The following is an 18,558-nucleotide window of genomic DNA, read 5'->3' as shown; positions in this document are numbered from 1 at the left end:
TTATACAAGATATGATGAATTTTTCATTGGATTTTTCTTTAATCCATACATGTAAACCAATCAGTGTGAATTTTTCAAAGTTAAGAGTATTTAGATTTTAAGAATTTTTTATGTAGTCCCCCATGTGAAACAAGCTAAACATGTCACCAATGCTGGTGTGTGCATGTAACACTAAATGAATTTCTGCAAATAGATAGGTGTAAGCCTACATGTAGAAAGTTACCTCCCTTGAGCTTTACGTAGACAGTGTATATGCATGTATATTCAACTACATGACAGTACCTATTACACAACAAGAGTTTAATAACAGGCAACAGCATCTGCAGAAAATGACTAAATAGGTGTTTAGACTTAACCATTGCTTTCCTGATGATTCATAGATTTTTCCAGGGTAAACCTGTACATAAAACACTTAAAGTTGGCTGTTTAATGTTAATGTGTGTGGGAAAGTAACGGTGAGTGAGAGGGAAATGTCCTCACTTCTGGTTTGATTCCTAGATCAGTTAAAATGACACCTCCTCCCAGTCTCTGCTCTAATTAAATTGACAGACCCATCAAGCATGTCGGTTTGAAGATTTCCCCTTGAAAATTCGCTGTGAAAACAATAAAAGTAGCCTTTTATCTCATTTCCAGACAATATTTCTTCAATCTGCCATTGCCTAAAGGGGTAGCCCAAGTTGAGTTGAGTGTAGTGACATCTGATTGGTGGATAGAACTCTCCAGGGAGTTTAGTCCCCCTTATTTTAACGTAGCTTGAAATAAAATGTCTTCAATAATTCATGGTTCTGGCCATTGTCTTTGTTTCAAGAAGAAATATCATAGTAAGGGTGTCCCTTTAATTGGTTGACAGAGCCTTTGTTTGCATGTTACTCTGTGCGGACTGGGTTGTGATTATCCAGGATCCCATTGGCTGTAGCCTCTGGCGATTTGTCCAATGCGACAGAGGAATGACCTGATGCTGGTGGATTTTCATGCATGTTTTAATGTTGAAAAGATTTGTGTGTGGACGGTGTGTGTTACTCAGATTTTCCTCAGTCTGACCTGATGTTGTGTAATTGAAACTTGGTAATCAGGGTGATTTTTCACCTGGGGCTACGACAGCCAGTTTGTTATGAATTATACTGCATTATCGTTAATATAGGAGACGTGATTAAGCCAAGCTTCATGACAGCCCCCACATTATCTTCCAGATGTACAGAACATGATTCCCTTTGTTCACTGTGAGTGCTCACAGAGTCACAGCTCATCCCATTGTTTGAATTTAAACACACATATGTTAAACTAGTAAAGCTTCCTTAATCTCTCTTAGTGCAAAAATGAAATAATTAAATTGTCTTCCAGAGAAAAAATATGATGTACAGATAAACTTTGATAAGTGAATCAATATTTTGTGAATAACCAACACAAGTGTTTTGTTCTGCAAAAGTTGATGATCGTATGCATATATTTTGTTAGTCTTTATGTCTAAAGATTCTTTGACAGGTTAGTTTTTGTAATAAAGAAAAGAAACCCTTGTCTTCCTACAAATGATGGCATTACAATTGTAGTAGATGACACCTTTGTTGTTTTGAAGCCGTGTGGAATGATGTTTGATTTCAAAGTGTGTTTATTGTGTATATGATTACGATGCCATTTTTAGCTTGCCGTTACGAAGTAAGGCCAGGTATTGTGAGTGTAGGGGTGTTGGTGCCGGTGTTGGTGTCAGTGTCTGAGTAAGCCTTTTCGTTTGGGTCATTTGAGTAAGGTTTTATGTTTGGGTCTGCTAGTCTCACACTCTTCCCATCACCTTTATGAAACTTGGTGGGAATGATGAACATGATTTGGACATTTGCTCATTTTGATTATAAATCAGGGATATTTGCATTTTTATTGAAATTATCAGGTTTTGGACTGCTCTAGTCGGCCAGGGTAAGGTTTTTTGTTTGGGTCAGCCGGTGTCACAGTTTTACACCATCTTTGCTGAAATTTGATGGAGACAATGGTTATGCTTTCAGGACCTCGTCAAATAAATGATTTTAAATAATTAGGTATATTTATATTTTTTTTTAAATTATCTGGTTTTGGACTTGGCCATTGTACCTATTGTGGGCCAGTGGAAGGTTTAAATAATTAGGTATTATATGTTAGGTTTTATGTTTTGGATCAGCTGTTGTCATGGTTTTTATACCATCTTGATGAAACTTGGTGGGAATAATGGGCCTGCTTTGAAGACTTCATGAAAATACATAATTTTTAAAAATTAGGTTTATTTGTATTTTTATTGAAATTATCAGGTTTTGGACTTAGCCATTTTATCTTAGCCAGTACTATTCAGTTTTGTTATCCAGGATAAGGTTTTAAGTTGGTGTCAGATATTCCAACTTTCCAACCAATGAGTTTTCACATCGTCTTTATGAAACTTGGTGGGAATGATGAACAGGATCTGGGGATTTACTCATTTTGAATAATTAGGGATATTTGCACTTTTAGCTCACCGTTATGAAGTAAGCTTTTTTTTTGGGGGGGGGGACAGCATTTGAACTGAAGCCATTACCAGTGAGCTATCAGGTTTCTTATAACCCTTGTTTAATATTGTAACCATTTCATATATTTCAGTCATTCAGTATATATGACAATGTTGTTTGTGATGACCATTAATTGTTTATTGTGGTAATTAATTGTATATAATAGCCATTACTTTAAAATGGCAATAATGGTGTTTTTGTCCTTTACCTCTTTTCTGATGTGTACTCTGAGGTGCTGGCCTCATCTTTCAGATGTGAATTAAAAGACAATTAAATCAGTTGCTTGTGGACTGAACTAATAGGTTTAATCTGGTGAGAAATCCAGGGTACATCACCTGATGAGGAGTTCACTCTCTTTGTTTGTGTCTCCTCAATGTCCCATTCTCGCACTTCAGGAGAATACAGATGGTCTAATCCAGTAATGGCCATCTTCATTTATAATGGGTGTAATTTTAATTTATTTGATAACACCTTGAACACTGACATCTGTGATTGCATGTCATAAAAGAGAAACCCATGCTACATTGGTGGGGGAACACCAACACTCTGCAGGTGATGACTGATAGTTCATGGCTGGGTTAGTCTTAAAGGGCTGGTGCGTGTGGAGGCGAGACAGCCAGCAGGACAGACCCTGTCCCACAGAGATGGACATTTCCTGGTTACTGCTGAATTTCTCAGGGTGTTACTGCCAGCTGTGAAGGGAGCTTGAAGTATTAGGACCTGTTATGAAACATTGTTGTAGCTGTTGTATGTGGGTTAAAGATATGTGGCTTAAGGAACAGCAGGCAAACAGGACCAGCTGCCCCTGCCCAGTCTGAGCACCCTCCTACATGCAGAGGGGGTCATGTTTTATTCAGGTACCTCTCCAGACAATGCAATCACTCAGATGGTTGCCTTTATACACAGCCTCAGGCAGCACAGTTATAAATATTGTCAGATCAGATAAAAACCGTAATTTCCACAGCAGGTTAGAACTTTGTGATCTACATGTTCATAATGATTGCTGTATTGGGTCAGACAATGAGGTAACCATAAAACATAAATATATAAAATGTAACCAGCAATTGCCCCATTCTTGGGAACATTGTCTCTTTGATTTATGACTGGCATTGTTTTGTATCTTTTCAGAAATCAAGATAATGGCATGCATCAATTTTATTTAAACAATGGAAAACTATTCAGTCTGAAAAAGTTCAAATTGCTCAGCCCAAAGTTATTAACTAAATCAGCATACAAATTATTCAACATTTTGCAAAAATTACATACACTAGTTGAAGTTCATTATGCTGAAAATATCCTCTAATACCAGTCAGTTTTACAGGATCTATTCCAGACAGTTATCCCTCCAGTTCTTCTGTATAAAGGCTTTTCTAAAATCATCTAGCATATTAACCATTGATTTATTATGTTGGTATAAATTATCTGTTGATATAATTATTAGACCTGACATGAAATCAAATATCTTTTTAAGAGATCCTTGAAATTTTGATACTTTCATTGCTTTTAATATACTTATATAAGTCTGTGATCAAAACTTTTTCTGGAAGTTCTCCTAATGGAAATGTGTTAAGTTTGGGTTGTTTTAAATATGTGACCATGTAGACATATAATCAAAGATTTCTCTGGAAATTCCATGACTGGAAATGCATTTGATTATCATATTGTTAGAGCAGCGGTTTATTATTTTGTGGGGTGCCTTCATGGCTTAGTTGGTTAGTGCGCTAGCGCAGTTTAATGACCCAGGACCCTCTCGTCAATGGGTTTGCTGTGAGTTCAAATCCAGCCCATACTGGCTTCCTCTCTGGCCATGTGTGGGAAGGTCTGACAGCAACCTATAGTCGTGGATTTCCGCCAGGCTCTGCACTGTTTCCTCCCACCTTAATTCTGGCTGCCATGGTATGTGAAATACTCTTCAGTACGGCATAAAACACCAATCAAATAAATGAATCAAATAAATATTATTTTGTGTTGGCCCTGTGTGTGTGTTGAGATGTATAGCCTGACTCACTTGGATCTGCACTTGATACTCATGCTAAACCATTACTCAACTTTTTGATTTGGTGTAGTCTTTAAGACACGTAGCAAAAATGATCAGGGGTTAGTTGGAAGGCTTTGTTGCGATCAGAAGAGGGCAGAATCTGCGAAGGGATGGATTTAGAGAATTATACACCTCCATTTATCATCTGTATCAATATTCTAGAAGCAAAAGTAGCTGAGAGTTAATCTGTTTCATCAAGGGAGATAATTAATCATCATGTATCTGGAGTCATCCTGGTTTGCTCGTAAACTATTGAGCATGAGCCAAGCTTACAGTGGTTCCCCAACCCCTGAACTACAGGCTGTTAGCACCACACCCCAAGAATACCAGGCCTGATGTTTTATTGCCGTATTCAACAGGGGGCAGTACCATCCACTTATTGTCCACTCTGGCCACAAGAAGGCTATGTCAACATTTGGTCATGTCATCTGCACAAGAGATGGATCACTGTATGGTAATCACTTGGATTTCCCACCATGTGCTTTCAGACTTAGGGCTTATATCCAACATAATAACCATTGTTATGAATTTAGCTTTGATTTATGGTCTCCATGAAGTAAGACAATTCTTGGATACAGAAGTGAATTGTGTTGAATTTGGCCTATGTTTTCAATAATATTGTGGTTACATGAGATATATTTAGGCCTATGAAATAAACTGCTTCCCCATTTTCTCTTACATATAGAGTATTGATATGCACTTATTACAGATAAGCACATTTACACAGTTCTAGGTGCAGATACATGTAAAGTACTAGAGGTTCAGTTGAGTTTAGTTTAAAACAGTGTGCTGTAATTTGCTAACTAATTTTTCCTGGTTTAAGTTTTGGGACATCTGGTCTACTCTTTTTAGAAAATATACATGTAGTTATAACAGGAATACACAGTTTATCTTTTCTCAAATGGTTAGTTCATCTGGTGAACAAGCTATAAGTAAATATATTTACTTTTCCTTTAAGTTGGTTAGCGCGCTAGCGCAGCCTAATGACCCAGGATTCTCTAACTATTGCGGTCATTGTGAGTTCAAGTCCAGCTCATGCTGGCTTCCTCTCCGGTCATACATGGGAAGGTCTGCCAGCAACCTGCGGAAGGTCGTGGGTTTCCCCTGGGCTCTGCCAGGTTTCCACCCGTCATAAATGCTGGCCACTATCATATAAGTGAAGTATTCTTGAGTTTTTCAACATTTCTAATACCTGTCCTAAAAATTAGAAGAATTACAAGCAAGAGAGAGGGGTGAGGAAAATTGTTAGATGTCATTTTATGGTATAATATGGACACCTTTCTATTAAATGAAGATGTGCCACATATAGTACATGCGTCTTGTGAGAATTCTGTTATTTCTTTGTACCCTTCTTCTAATTCCTGAACGTTAACCTCAAACTAACCCCACCATGTTACATTTAGCACAAGCAGTATTTGGTTTTCTGGTGGGTGGATCTGAACCATCTTACCCTGACTGTTGGTGCCTGCATTGTCTCTCCACACAGAGGAACTGATACCCGTAATGATGTCATATATCTCTACACCTGGATAACCCTGCTGGGAGAGAGCTCTTGGTTGAGTAAGATAGGTAAACACCGGTGATATAAGATGGAGCAGAGATTCTCTCCATCTGTCAGCTTTAAGTGTGCTTTAAATCTGCCACAGAGAAGACTGCTATACTAACAAACCCACATGTGGCTTTCTTTGAACCTGATAATAGTCCACACTGTTTTCAGATTTCCCGACCCTATAGTTCCACTTACTGTTCACTTATCACCTCTGTAAATTTCAGTGAGGAGCATTTCTTAGGATCAAAGAATGTTTACATATATGTATGAAAAAAGTTAGATTCCAAAGTCTTGCTTTTGTTGCATTTTCATGCATGTAATACTAAAAATTTTCAAATAATTTAAAAAAAAATATCTACAAATGACTGTGCCTTAAAATACCATCCAAAAAAGTGCATTTTTGGGGGCAATTGAAGGTCTTTACTTTTGGTGTCGGATTTTTTTTTTTTTTTCAGTAGAATATCACCCTGAAGCAAACCTCAAAACGCCTTTGCTGAGATCAGTAGAATTTTCAGAATCTTCCAAAATGAGTGACTTGGCCATACACAAAATATTAGGTCCAATAAAGGTTTGGAGTATGGGTGGGAACAGAAAGCCCCGAGGTTTATAACATCCCTTTGTTGGCTATAATACATGGTGTAGATGTATGAAGGTAGATGTAGTATGACACTTAGGTGAGATTTATGACCTGCTATGCTGATAATAATACAAATATGAAAGGAAAGAAATACAACCCATGATAATTTACTGACAGGGTCCCTATTGATTGATTTTTCAAGGCTCAGTTCAAACCTAGAAATGAATTCAGAAGATGTAAATTGATTCCCAGTTGTTGTAGTTTTGTCACTCAGTAATCGCCAGTAAATCTTAATATGATGTAATTGAGAAGCGTGTTGTATTTTGGTGTATAACCCAGGCGACCTGGAACTAGCGAGTGGTTTGGGGAGCTGACTGCCAATAGGCCTGGTAAATGCTCAGCCTTGTGTAGAAGCGGTAATTGACATCAACCTATTCTCAACGCTTTGACAGGCTGTCCTTGTAAATTAACTTGTTTGACAAAGACGGAAAAACTAAAGAGTCTATAATTTTGAGATCAAATTTAAAAGCATTACACAGTGTATTAGAGCTGAGATTAAGAAGGGCTGTAATGCATACAAAATAGGCAAGTTGACAGGTTTATTGATCCAGCCCGGCTCCAGCTGCCTCTTACAGCCATCGACGCTTAAGTCAATAGTTTGTACTAGAGCAATCAGTTACCTATTGCCTTAGCTAGTCACCGCACAAACTTAATATTGTTCAAACCTATTTGGTTTTGACGTTTAGCTAACTTTGAGGAGATGAATGCATGCACAACATTGTTGGCGGACAACCCGATCCAATTTGTGTACAAATGGAGGAAAATTGGCAATTTCTGACTGCTATCAATCAATGAACGATCAATCGGTGTCCAGTTTAGCATTCCTCGCCTATTCTCTGTCTGTTTGTAGTGTGGGCTGATGTGTGGGTGGAGAAGCTGTGGATTGTGGTGGAATGGCACTGACAATCACTAGCCAATTGTTGCTGTCAGACATTTAAGTCCAATTTACTTCACGATGGCTGATCTAGTGACCACGTGAACTTTTTGTGTTACATCTTGAATGCTCACCATATGCTGATAGACACCAAGTATGACTTAACACTATCGTTTTTCTGTTTATAATCTTTGACAATTTCGCTCTTTCTTGCAATTTAAAGACAAGAAAATTCTTAACCTTCAAATGAATGTTGAAAGCCTAAGTGTTTTCATTTTGCACTATATGATGTTGTGTTTATGCAAATAATTATAATAATTCTATAAATGTGATAACTGGCTGGTTGATAGTTGGAGTTATTCAGACAGGAGGGGCTTATATTCCCTCTAAACTTAGGCTATATCCAAAATATTACTATCTCAACTCATTTTTTTTTTCATTCATTATTACTGTGTACAGGATCTCTTACATACATGTACAAGTTTATCTGGTCATAAGTACTAAGGCTGACATGGGAGTTAAAAATTTGAGTTTGCATTTGATTTGTTCATTGGTACGGATTAATATTTAAAGATGAAGTGCAAGGCTTTCAGTTTTTCCAAAAGCTGACGTTCACAGGCTTCTCCTGCTGTTGTATAGAATTGTGGAAGCACAAAAAAATTTTGTGCCTTGTTGATGGTCTTGGTCACTTCCAGTTTTTGTGACATCTTGGTCACTTTGACATTATGATTTCCAGTACACAAAGGGAACATGCTGAGGCAATGAGTGAATTTATACTTTCCGGATTTGTACAGATTATTTCAGGTTATATATGAACTACAAACTGCATATGCAAAAACAAAAGAACATAAAAATGCAACACAATTATCACCAATTATCACTCAGATAACTTTGGGGAAATCAACAATGTTTGCAAGTCACCTTTAAGCATGAGTACCAGTACTTCATACTCCATTCATGTTCACAACCACTTTTTCTACCACACAACTACAGGAGTATTTTGACTTTTCTGTTTCTGTGCCTTCTTTCGGCGCATGTTCTTTTTATTCCTGGCTGTGCTTTGAAATGTTTCTCAAATAAGTTTCACTTGCTTCGAAAAATTTGAAAAATGCCCACCCAAGAATCAGTGTCTTCACTGAAAACAAATAGAACTGAGGCACTAGTTAAAGTCTCCCAGTCCCAGGTCAAATCAGTTGAACTTGAGACACTTAAGACAAGCCTAAGCAGCATTGTAAGCATCACCAGTTTGCCTGTAGACAGACAGGCTGTAAAATTTGTAAAAAAAAAAATAATCATTGACATCTAGGTCTTCTAAAAAAATCTTACATATTGCCATTTTTTGAGAGTAATTTACTTCATTGTTATGTAAGGCCCAGCTGAAAGCAGAATCCTTGCTGTGATTCAAGTGTAAGCTGGTGTCTTACATGAATTTCAGCTTAGATGCTGTGCTGGTATGTTAAGTTGCTGTACACATCATGTAGATAAACTGCACATGTGAGATAGTGTAGAGTTCAAGCTTGATATATCTTATGTTTTGTACCAGGGGAAGTCTACAACAGCACCAGGCATCTTTGCAGTTCCCTGTCACAACAGTTTAGTGTTACACAGCCGTGTGGTAAACTCCTCACAGCGTCTTAACTGTTGCTTAAATTGCTGGTCTACATTCCTGCAATCAAATCTGGACTGTCTCTAAAGTGTGGGAATTTCCTCAGCAAAAACTGTCGCTGTATGGTACTGAGAAACTTCATCTATGTCAAAAAGATTTGATTTTGTCAGATTAGTTCCTAAAAAGTAACTATGTTTTGTGAAGATCCCCCTCTAAGTGACCAGGCTAATGCGAACTCTGGCAGCATGTAGCTGGCCACATGGGAGGAACTGTCTCTTGTATTTATTACAGAAATCACTAAAGGAAAGTTAACCATTGGTGTCTAGGTAGGTTTTATTGCATAGGCTGTGGAGTATGTGACTCATCCGGGCCTGGAACTGTTGCTTTGGATTGTAGTCATAAAAATTGAACTGAGGTTTCCTAAGCATTTGACAAGATGGTGGTTGATGTCAGTTCCATGCCGCTTTTTGGTCATTTGATAGGTTTTAGTGTGATTGGAGGTGATGTAATTCATTTAGTAAATCATCCTGCTCGACTGAAACTCTCGAGATTTTTCCATGTTGGTTTATAAGAAGGATAATGTCAGGAATTCTGTAACGGGGCATGCCGCCACTGTCTATAGGAGAGGTTTGTCTGGTGCGAACCAGCTGGGAACATAACCGCATTCGATTGGGCTCTGAATGTCAGTATCATTGAATGAGATTCCGGTTAACAATTGATCATCGTGTGCAGTTCCTAACATCCAAGTGAAGCACTATTCTCCAGACAAGATTCCCCCAGTTGCCAGTTTATCTGGAGCCCACTCTTTTGAGAACAAGCTGAAACACTTGACATCTCCTCACCATCATAACTAAAGCCCCTGAGCCTACCATTTTCTGTCCATATTTGATCAGTCAAAACAATTTCTCAAGCCATGTGTCACAGATTAGCCTAAGAGAGAAATATTGGTTTGGATGTGAACTGGGGCAGCCATTGAGCGAGCTATGTGAGGATCATGTCCCTACTATTCCAGTTGACTGAAACTAAACTATCAACACGGTTTTCTCTCTGTGTGTATCAAATACTCATTACTGCAAATTGGTTTCTAGTCAAAGGACTGTTTGAAGCATTTCTTTGAGGGAAACATCAGAAAGCTCAATATTTCACATGGGTTTTTCAGTGGAGATGACATTAGCTTAGGATGTGGAGTACACTGATTGTTAGACGAAAAATACGCATGTGATGATACAACAAATGGCCTAAATCTGTTCTTGACTGTTTTTGTTTGATGTTATAAACTCTTGGACAGTTATAAATTCCCTCCATGGGACTTTTATTAATTGAACTGTGGCATGAATCAACACTTATCAATAAATTTGTTTGAAGGGCCACATTAAAGCCAAATAAGCTAGCTGTAATAGCCAACTTCATCAGTATTATTTTCACTGGATGAAGTGCCGTGTAGTAGACAACCTCATACTTAACAAGGCTACTCTCCAGTACAAAAGTTTGAGATGCAATGACAGAGTACTGATAAACCACAAATTCTTTATGCAATGGTTGATAATAAGTAGATATGCTTCTAAAAGTTTTCTACATTCCAAAAGAACATATTACTGATTGCGAAACAAATGGGAAACAAAAGTTTGGAAATTAATTTCTAAAAATTGGTATCAATGCTGTTCTTCTTTTGAAATTGTCTTGTAACATTTGTCTTGTCATCTATCTCTTTCCAGGAGATCCCCCCACCTGGCTCCTATGATGTTGGTGAGTCGTTTGAGAAATCGCAGGTCAAACTGGAAAGAAAGAAAGCCCGCAGTGAAGCTGGTGCCCGCAAACAAGGCTCATTCATGTCATCCTCATCTCGCTTCGCTCCACCAAGAGACATCCCTATACCTGAACAGGATGCTGACTTTCCAGGTAGAGACTTCCTTAAGCCTGTCCTTCTTTATCAGTCCACATTTTATGAAGTTCTAGCCATTGTTGGTACGATGACTTAGTAATCCGAGTGTTGTATAAGGGTCTTTCGGAGTTTAGTGGTCAGACGGAAAATACCCAAGACTTAGAGGAAAGAACGGGCCAAAACTGAAGTCTGCATAATCAGATAGCCTGCTGAAAACTATGTCTAAATGTACTTTTGTGTTTTTAGACTTTTTACATGTAAATGGAATTAAATGTATTTGGATATTTGATTTCTAAGGCAAGCTATATGAACCACACCACCAGAACTCTAGAACTCTAGGAGACATATAACATCACAATTTTTAACTTTTTATTCATCTACATTTTTGTTAACACTGTTTAAGTAATCTTTTTATTCCAATACTACAAGGTATCACTTTAATGCCTCTATGTACCTCTGAAAGTGCATTTTTACATCCTGGTACGAAGTTTTAGGTGAAATTTGGTATTTATTGTAGGAATGACATTTCGTTAAACATTGTAATGAGAATTGTGGCAACAAATTTGAGCACGTACAAGTATATGTTTGATAATCAGCAGAACTTCATCAAAGAATGCTGCCACCCTTTATAACTCTGTGGTATATAATTTTACCTGGTCATGGAAACGCATACTGCTGAGATGGCAGTGCTGCACAGCCACAAAATGTCACCATGGAAACACGATTTGCATGTGGGTTTTCTTAATGGATCCAATAATCTTTGAACATTTAATCAGTTTTACATCCACTTTTGCAAATGATCACATTTAATATTATGTAGAAATTTGTTTGCACTTAAATTAATTTTCAATCAAAAGTTATGAACAAATCACCAACAAAACAGTTTTTTCTGTTATATATCTCATAAAGTATTAATTCATCATTTTACCCCCTCAATGAAAGAGTTCAGCGGGAACTATCAGACCCTTGCCCTGTTAGCTTGTATTGTTGAGATGAATGTCAGAGTGTTCAAACAGGAAATATCATCAGAGGAATTTGATATATTGGATGTAGCTCTCATGTTTATTGGTTTCCAAGCTGCCTCATTACATTCCCCCACTCAGAACTGCACCAGCTGAAGGATCGGGTTTTGTCTACTGGTTTCCGATGGCCAGGAGAACTGACCAGTTGATGTTTAGATTTACTGTTACTTCAGAACATAGCCTCCACCACAATCTGTTGATCAGGGGCTTCCCCTTTACAACTGGCCAACCAACAACTCCCCATTTATGATGGACCATTGACAAACAAAATCAGTGATATCAAACATTCCCCCAACAGTGCCCCATTAGACTGCTCGGAGATGTAATTATTGATATTACAAGGCTGCTAGGCTGTCCATCTTTTGAGACCTCAATAACTGCGTGGTGGAATGTGTCTCATAGTCCAGAGGTTCAGAGACTGGATTCCCAGTGCTGTCTGATTTTGGTGAAGAAGGTTGCGCCCTGTATGGTCATAGTAACCTGGCCACTAGCTATAGTGTTGGTGTTTGCCCTGAGAACCACACAGTCCTCCCCATCAGCTTCTGTCCCCAGGCATTCACCAGGGAGCCATTCTCCACACAACAAAACATGCTTTGGTACTTATGTTCTGGAGGCTTGTAATGATTGTCATGGAAATTGGATTGAGAGTGATTAAAGGGGTGTGTAGACCACAGAGGTTGGGATATTGCAGAAACAAATTGCTACCCTCCATCGATAAATCCTCCTCAACAGTCAAAACCAGAGGACTTTTTAGGCAATTGGATTCAGCATGAGTCACGATTCTTGGCCTTTGTCATTTACAAAACTTGGTACCATTGTACACAGTCAATGCTCTCTTGTCTCACCAAGATTTTTTCAACATACATTTATTGTTTGTTCATTTTATATGTCCAAGTTCAAGATCATTTGTTATTTTTATGAATTCTAGCTTTATTAAGCTGACAGATTTTGCGCAAATTTACACACACAAAAAAAATTCTTCTCAAAAACTGCTTTTCATTTAAAATCTTTCTTCTTGCTCCACCTGGATAAATTTGGACCGGAGTCTTTGATGAGCACATGAAACATCTCAACTTTTTCTTAGAATGTTTGTTTCTCCCAAAGTGTTCAAGTCTTGATTAATCTGATAGTGGAATAAAGACCTTGTCTGTCAAAGAGGAACATGGTTTTGACATGTTGATATCCCTGATGGGTGATAATGTTAATATTGTGCTTGTGAACTACATGGTAATTTAATGTCAAAATATTATGAGAGCAGAGTTGAGTGGCAGAGAGCTGTAGAGCTGCCGATCACGGTGGTCCAGGACTATTCTGCCCGGCAAATGATAATCACAGCTCCACAGCCCCCTCAGCTGTTAACAGACTTTCTCAGCATCCTTCCCGACATCATTTTGCCTCATACCCTTCCCTTATTCATATCTAATCTTTTCTTTTCTTTGGTCAGATTAGTTTTACTCCCCATTTGATGCAACGTGATTGCAACAAGTTCAGCTGAATCATACATCCAGGTGTTTTTAGTAAAGTAAAAGTATACCTGTAGGTTTACGGTGGCATTGTGGTTTACTAAACTCCTGGTACCTGTGTGTACACTTATGTATAGATGGCATTATTTTACCAGGAACATGAAATTTCCATCACACACTCAAAGAAATGATTGATAAATTAAATAAAACTCTCCACACTCTAATTACGCAGTGTGTAAATTTGTGAACTTAGACAAGTTTTGTCTTTGAGGAATATAGGGAGGGACACTGATATTTGGTACAGTTAGCAAGAGCAATAAAGTAAGGACTCCAGGGCCCTGATGTCTCCAGGATTTGTGGTGCTTGAAGGAATTAAAACTGAATTGTCCAATGTTAATTCTTTATACAGTCACCTGCTACCATGACAGTATTTCAGCCATATGCACGTGTATCAATCAGGCATAGCGGAATCACACTTAAGAACAAGATTTGTATGTTATTTAATCGCGCTCATGTGTCAATCCTATCATTTTGAAGGAAATTTACATTGAGAAGCAGGATTTTGCACTACATGAACTGCATCCCGATATACATGTACAGTGTAGTGGTGATAGTCATTTAGACATTTAGTGGTTCTGCATAACCAAAGTGTCTAACCATTTTTACCCTTTGGCCAAAATTGGCTTTAGGATATTGCTCTGGTGGCCAGCATCAGTCCATCTGGGTCTTTGTCCACCCATTCATCCCTCTGTTATATCTTTGTAAACGCTTGTCGTCATGGTTTCCAAACTTATACCAAGTACATACATGTACACACTTAGACATTGAGAAGAACTCTATTCAATTTTTACTGACCTTGGCCAAGTTTTTCAATGTCACTGGGTTTGATTAAGTGTCTTTTTTTGTGATAGGTTTGTAAATATGATATCTATATGATATGATATATGTTAAATATAAAGAAATTCAGGGGTGTTACTTATATGTATATATAAGTACATTATGCACTAATTCTTCAGCCTTTTCAACTGCCTCTGCAGTCAATGTTTTGAAACATTCTGGGAGAACAGGGGGGGGGGGGGGGGTAGAAAAATGATACACACGGTTTCATTGAAGCTTGCATCTTTCATGACACAAACAAATCATTTTTAATGTCATGTAATAATTGTATGCATAAATTCTACTTTTCACTAAAATAACTTTAAGTGATTGAAAAGGTTGAATATTTGTAGTACTTATACATATCTTGCCTTGTAGCATTTGTTAGATTTGAAAGATTTGTTGTATGACATTTGCAATCAATGTCTGAAGTTATTGTCCTAAAAACTTGTATATCGAGGACATTCCATCTTCACACCTTCACTGTACATTTCTTGGAGTTAGTTCAATATGTGCTTCATAAGTTTGTCTAATTGAGTTAGTGGCCATATATTCATGGTTTTCAACAGGATCGCCACACTGGACATGTATGAACAATTAATAGCAATCAAAGTCCATTGGAGATATATATGCTTAATTAACAACAACTCACAATCTAGCCTGGTACACAATTTGGATGCTGATTAAATTCATTAGCCTAGAACGTTTCTAGATTTAGACCATTGTGGCAGTGCTCAGCAGGGTGGCCAAATGTACATAGCAGGATACCTTTGCTACCAACTCACTGAAACAAATGAATCACTACTACATTTAAGAGGGATAACATTGATAAACTGCTGACAAAGCTGATTGCACGATGCTGTCTGGACTATACATATTACTGCTGCGTGTGTAATTCAATAGAAATGTAGTTTAAATGTTGAGATACATCGAGTTCACTGGATAATGAGCCTAGAATGACACAAGTTAGTAGCATTGGTTCAGGAGAGCAGGATTTGGCTCCTTTAAACTGTATTGCTACTTGAATGCTTGGTAATTGTAGATGGTGATTATGTCAATCAGTATGCGTGTGATTAATGTAGAAATGGAAACATTTTCTGCGAGAATTGGTAGCAGCCTGTCTGCACATTTTACAACAAAGACTACAGTTGAAGAAATCTGAAGTTTATTGATGAGATAAATTTCTTTCAAAGAGGCCTGTGTTAGGCCAGCCCATGTCTGTCACAAGACAGGCCTGATAACAGTAATCAGAGCAATGTACCATCAACTCGCTTACACCATCCAAAAGTCATTTCCCATCTCTGTAATTATGCGGGAGTTCATGCTATCTGGGTGGACCATGGTACCACACACAGCAATAAACTAAAAGGTCTACACTTGTATTACCACAATCAGGACTTTTTTCTTGGCTTAATGATTGGAAAGTTTCTCTTGACCAGAGACATACCAGATGACAACCACTTAGATCCTTCCTGGCAAGTCCTTCACGAAGTCGGCCCATGGCACTGGTTTATGGTCTTGTCTGAGAGGCTTGGCATAAGAGTACCCATTGTGAGGACATTATCTCTGAACAACTCTACCTCATTGATGTATATTAAATCTAGACTTAACATAAATGCTAAGAGCAAAATACCTAGCCCTGGGGCACTTGGTATTTATCTGTAGGTTCTGCTTAATTTGGACATATTTCATATTGTTACACTGAGTCACAAAGGGCCTTTATCTACCAATTATCGTATTCCTGTCACAGTGAGCCATAACACATGTGTTTGGGCCACATGGTTGTCGCCCTATGTAATATACATAAAAACCAAACTGTTGGTGGCCAGTGATTTATCAGCCGGATTGGTTAAAATTGTTTTGCCTGAGGGAGAGTTTGCTAGCTGACATGATCAATGAGTAGACGACATGCTGGCCATGAAAATGAAGGAGTGGGATATGGAAGTTCACTATTGTGAACCTTAAATCTTTGGCCAAGTTATATTAAACAGTGTGGTCAGAAAACATACGAAAGTCTATTGTTCCTGACAGAAACTTTGCCTGAGTCGTCACTGACTGCAGGAAGATGCTGAGTAAACCCAAACACTGCCGCAGACCTTTAATCCAGGGGCTTTTGCGAAGGAAGGAAGAACTTTATTCCCGTTCTGTCTTTTTTCCTTCTTATAACCCATGCTGCATTTCTGCAATTGATTAACTATTTATGAAGGGTAAAAAGTGAGTCTTGTATAAAACAGGGGAGAGAGTCAGAAGTGGCAGCTGTTGTTTGGAGAGTGCCAGTCTGAAATGCGCCCCATTCCTGGTTGCGTATGTCACCACCAATTACCATCTCTACTTCTACCAGTTAACCTTGCCACTTAGACCAGAACAGTACCCTGAGTACTTGACCTGGGTACAGACAAAAACACACAACAGTCCCACAGCTTTCCTCATCAGTTCCCCACAGACTTAAGGGTGTCGCCCCATATTTGTGTCAATGTCTGGGTAGGGAATGTTACAAAATTAAGGCCTGTAACTCATACAGACATTTACTTTATATTAAACTCCATAACTCACAATGAGCATATGTCCAGGTGAAAAGAATGCTAATGGACAGGAATTCTCCAGCAAATGCCAATGAGCATTCCTACTCTGAAATCTCCACAAAACATCAGGCTATTTTATGTATTATCTTGACATTTGTCATTTAGCCAGAACAAAAATATTGAATTTGAAACCATAGCCAGACAGATTTTAACAGTTAAATTCCCCATGCTTTCTAAGAAGCTGTGTTCAATGTGTTCTACTGTCAAAATGCCAGGATTGAGTGTGAAGATCTTGCAAGCCCAATGAAACTACAAACTTTCACTTTGACAATCTGACAGTTTAATGGAGTCAGTAGACACATACAGTTTGTAGTGAAGGCCAGTGCTTAAGCTTTATTTTTACATCATGATACTTGCTGCAGTACAGATTTTGTAACACAGAAGTTATTATTTTCTTTCCAGTCTCAATGTTATGTAAATTCTTGGAATTGTATTGACTTTCAATAAAATATGGTATGAATGAAATATGAATGTATGAATGTGTTCCTGACTCACTGCTTTCCAATTCATTGGTATAGACATGTGTGATGAAAGTTTTACCCCTGTGCTGACAAAACAGGGACGATATGTCAAGTACTTGAATGGCAGATTTTTTAGCATTATTCTTGTGTTCCAGATATTGGGTTTCTGCTTAATCATTTAATACTGCATTGTACGTAATTCAGTATTTAAGTTACATCTGTTGCATGTATGTTCAGCATTTAAAATGAATAATATGTTATTAAACATATATACTTCCTACATGTAAAAACATGTACACAGTTTATTATTACAGATTCTGTCTTTGTGTTATTACTTACATTGATATAACTTAGTCATTACCATTAGTTTTTAATGACCAACTTTTCTTATGTTAGGTCCAGGTACCTATGAGTCACTGAAGCCCACCCCTATGCCTGGAGGCTTGATAACTACCAAAGACAAGAGGTTTAAACAAGCCAGCCCAGAGAATCCTGGGCCAGGGGCCTATGAGGTGAGCAAAACCATTTTCAACACCTTTGACATTCCATCCAATTATAACACTTCAGATTTACATAATTTTCATTTTTGTTTGTCAATATTTGCAAAACTCCTTTCTGTCCTTCCTCCATGCAGAGTACTCCATTCTGTCATCACCAAAGTTCCATGATGTTACCCATATTCCATGTTGTTTGTTACCCATGTCACATGATGTTACCTACTTTCCATTCTCACTTCTTTGACATTGAGCTGGTGTCTTAAGTGCTGACCGACACAGTTGACTTTGACCTTGTGCAGAAATTTGCTAGTTTTTATGAAAGATAGTGTGTGTTCTGGCACCATGTGCATACAACTTGTAAAGCTTTGATGCTTAGTGTCAGAGTATGATTTTGTCTGATGTTGTCAGGATGGTGGGGGGAAATTCTCAGTGCGTTGAGGCACTAGTGTTACCCTCCCATTCATCATTGTTGGTTGCTTATTAAAGGTCATTAGAGTGACACTGAACACTCCTCTGAGGGGAGAGCTGAAGTAATGGGGTAAATATTACCCTCCAGATGCATATCTC

The 18,558-nt window shown here is 38.1% G+C and overlaps 1 protein-coding gene across 1 annotated transcript in view; it reads left to right on the top strand.

Moving 5' to 3' along the window:
• The window catches only part of LOC135482176 (sperm-tail PG-rich repeat-containing protein 2-like), a 45,406-nt gene that overhangs the window by 20,954 nt on the left and 5,894 nt on the right, over window positions 1–18,558 (top strand). Inside the window, exons 10-11 of the mRNA XM_064762039.1 lie at window positions 10,924–11,107; window positions 17,891–18,006. Coding sequence (XP_064618109.1) covers window positions 10,924–11,107; window positions 17,891–18,006 — 300 coding nt within the window. The remainder of the gene's footprint in view (window positions 1–10,923; window positions 11,108–17,890; window positions 18,007–18,558) is intronic.

The sequence above is a fragment of the Liolophura sinensis genome, chromosome 1, assembly GCF_032854445.1.
Source record: "Liolophura sinensis isolate JHLJ2023 chromosome 1, CUHK_Ljap_v2, whole genome shotgun sequence".
In the NCBI taxonomy this organism is placed as follows: Eukaryota; Metazoa; Mollusca; class Polyplacophora; order Chitonida; family Chitonidae; genus Liolophura; species Liolophura sinensis.
Note: the sequence above shows the minus strand (reverse complement) of the source record. Positions and strands in the feature narration are given on the sequence as shown.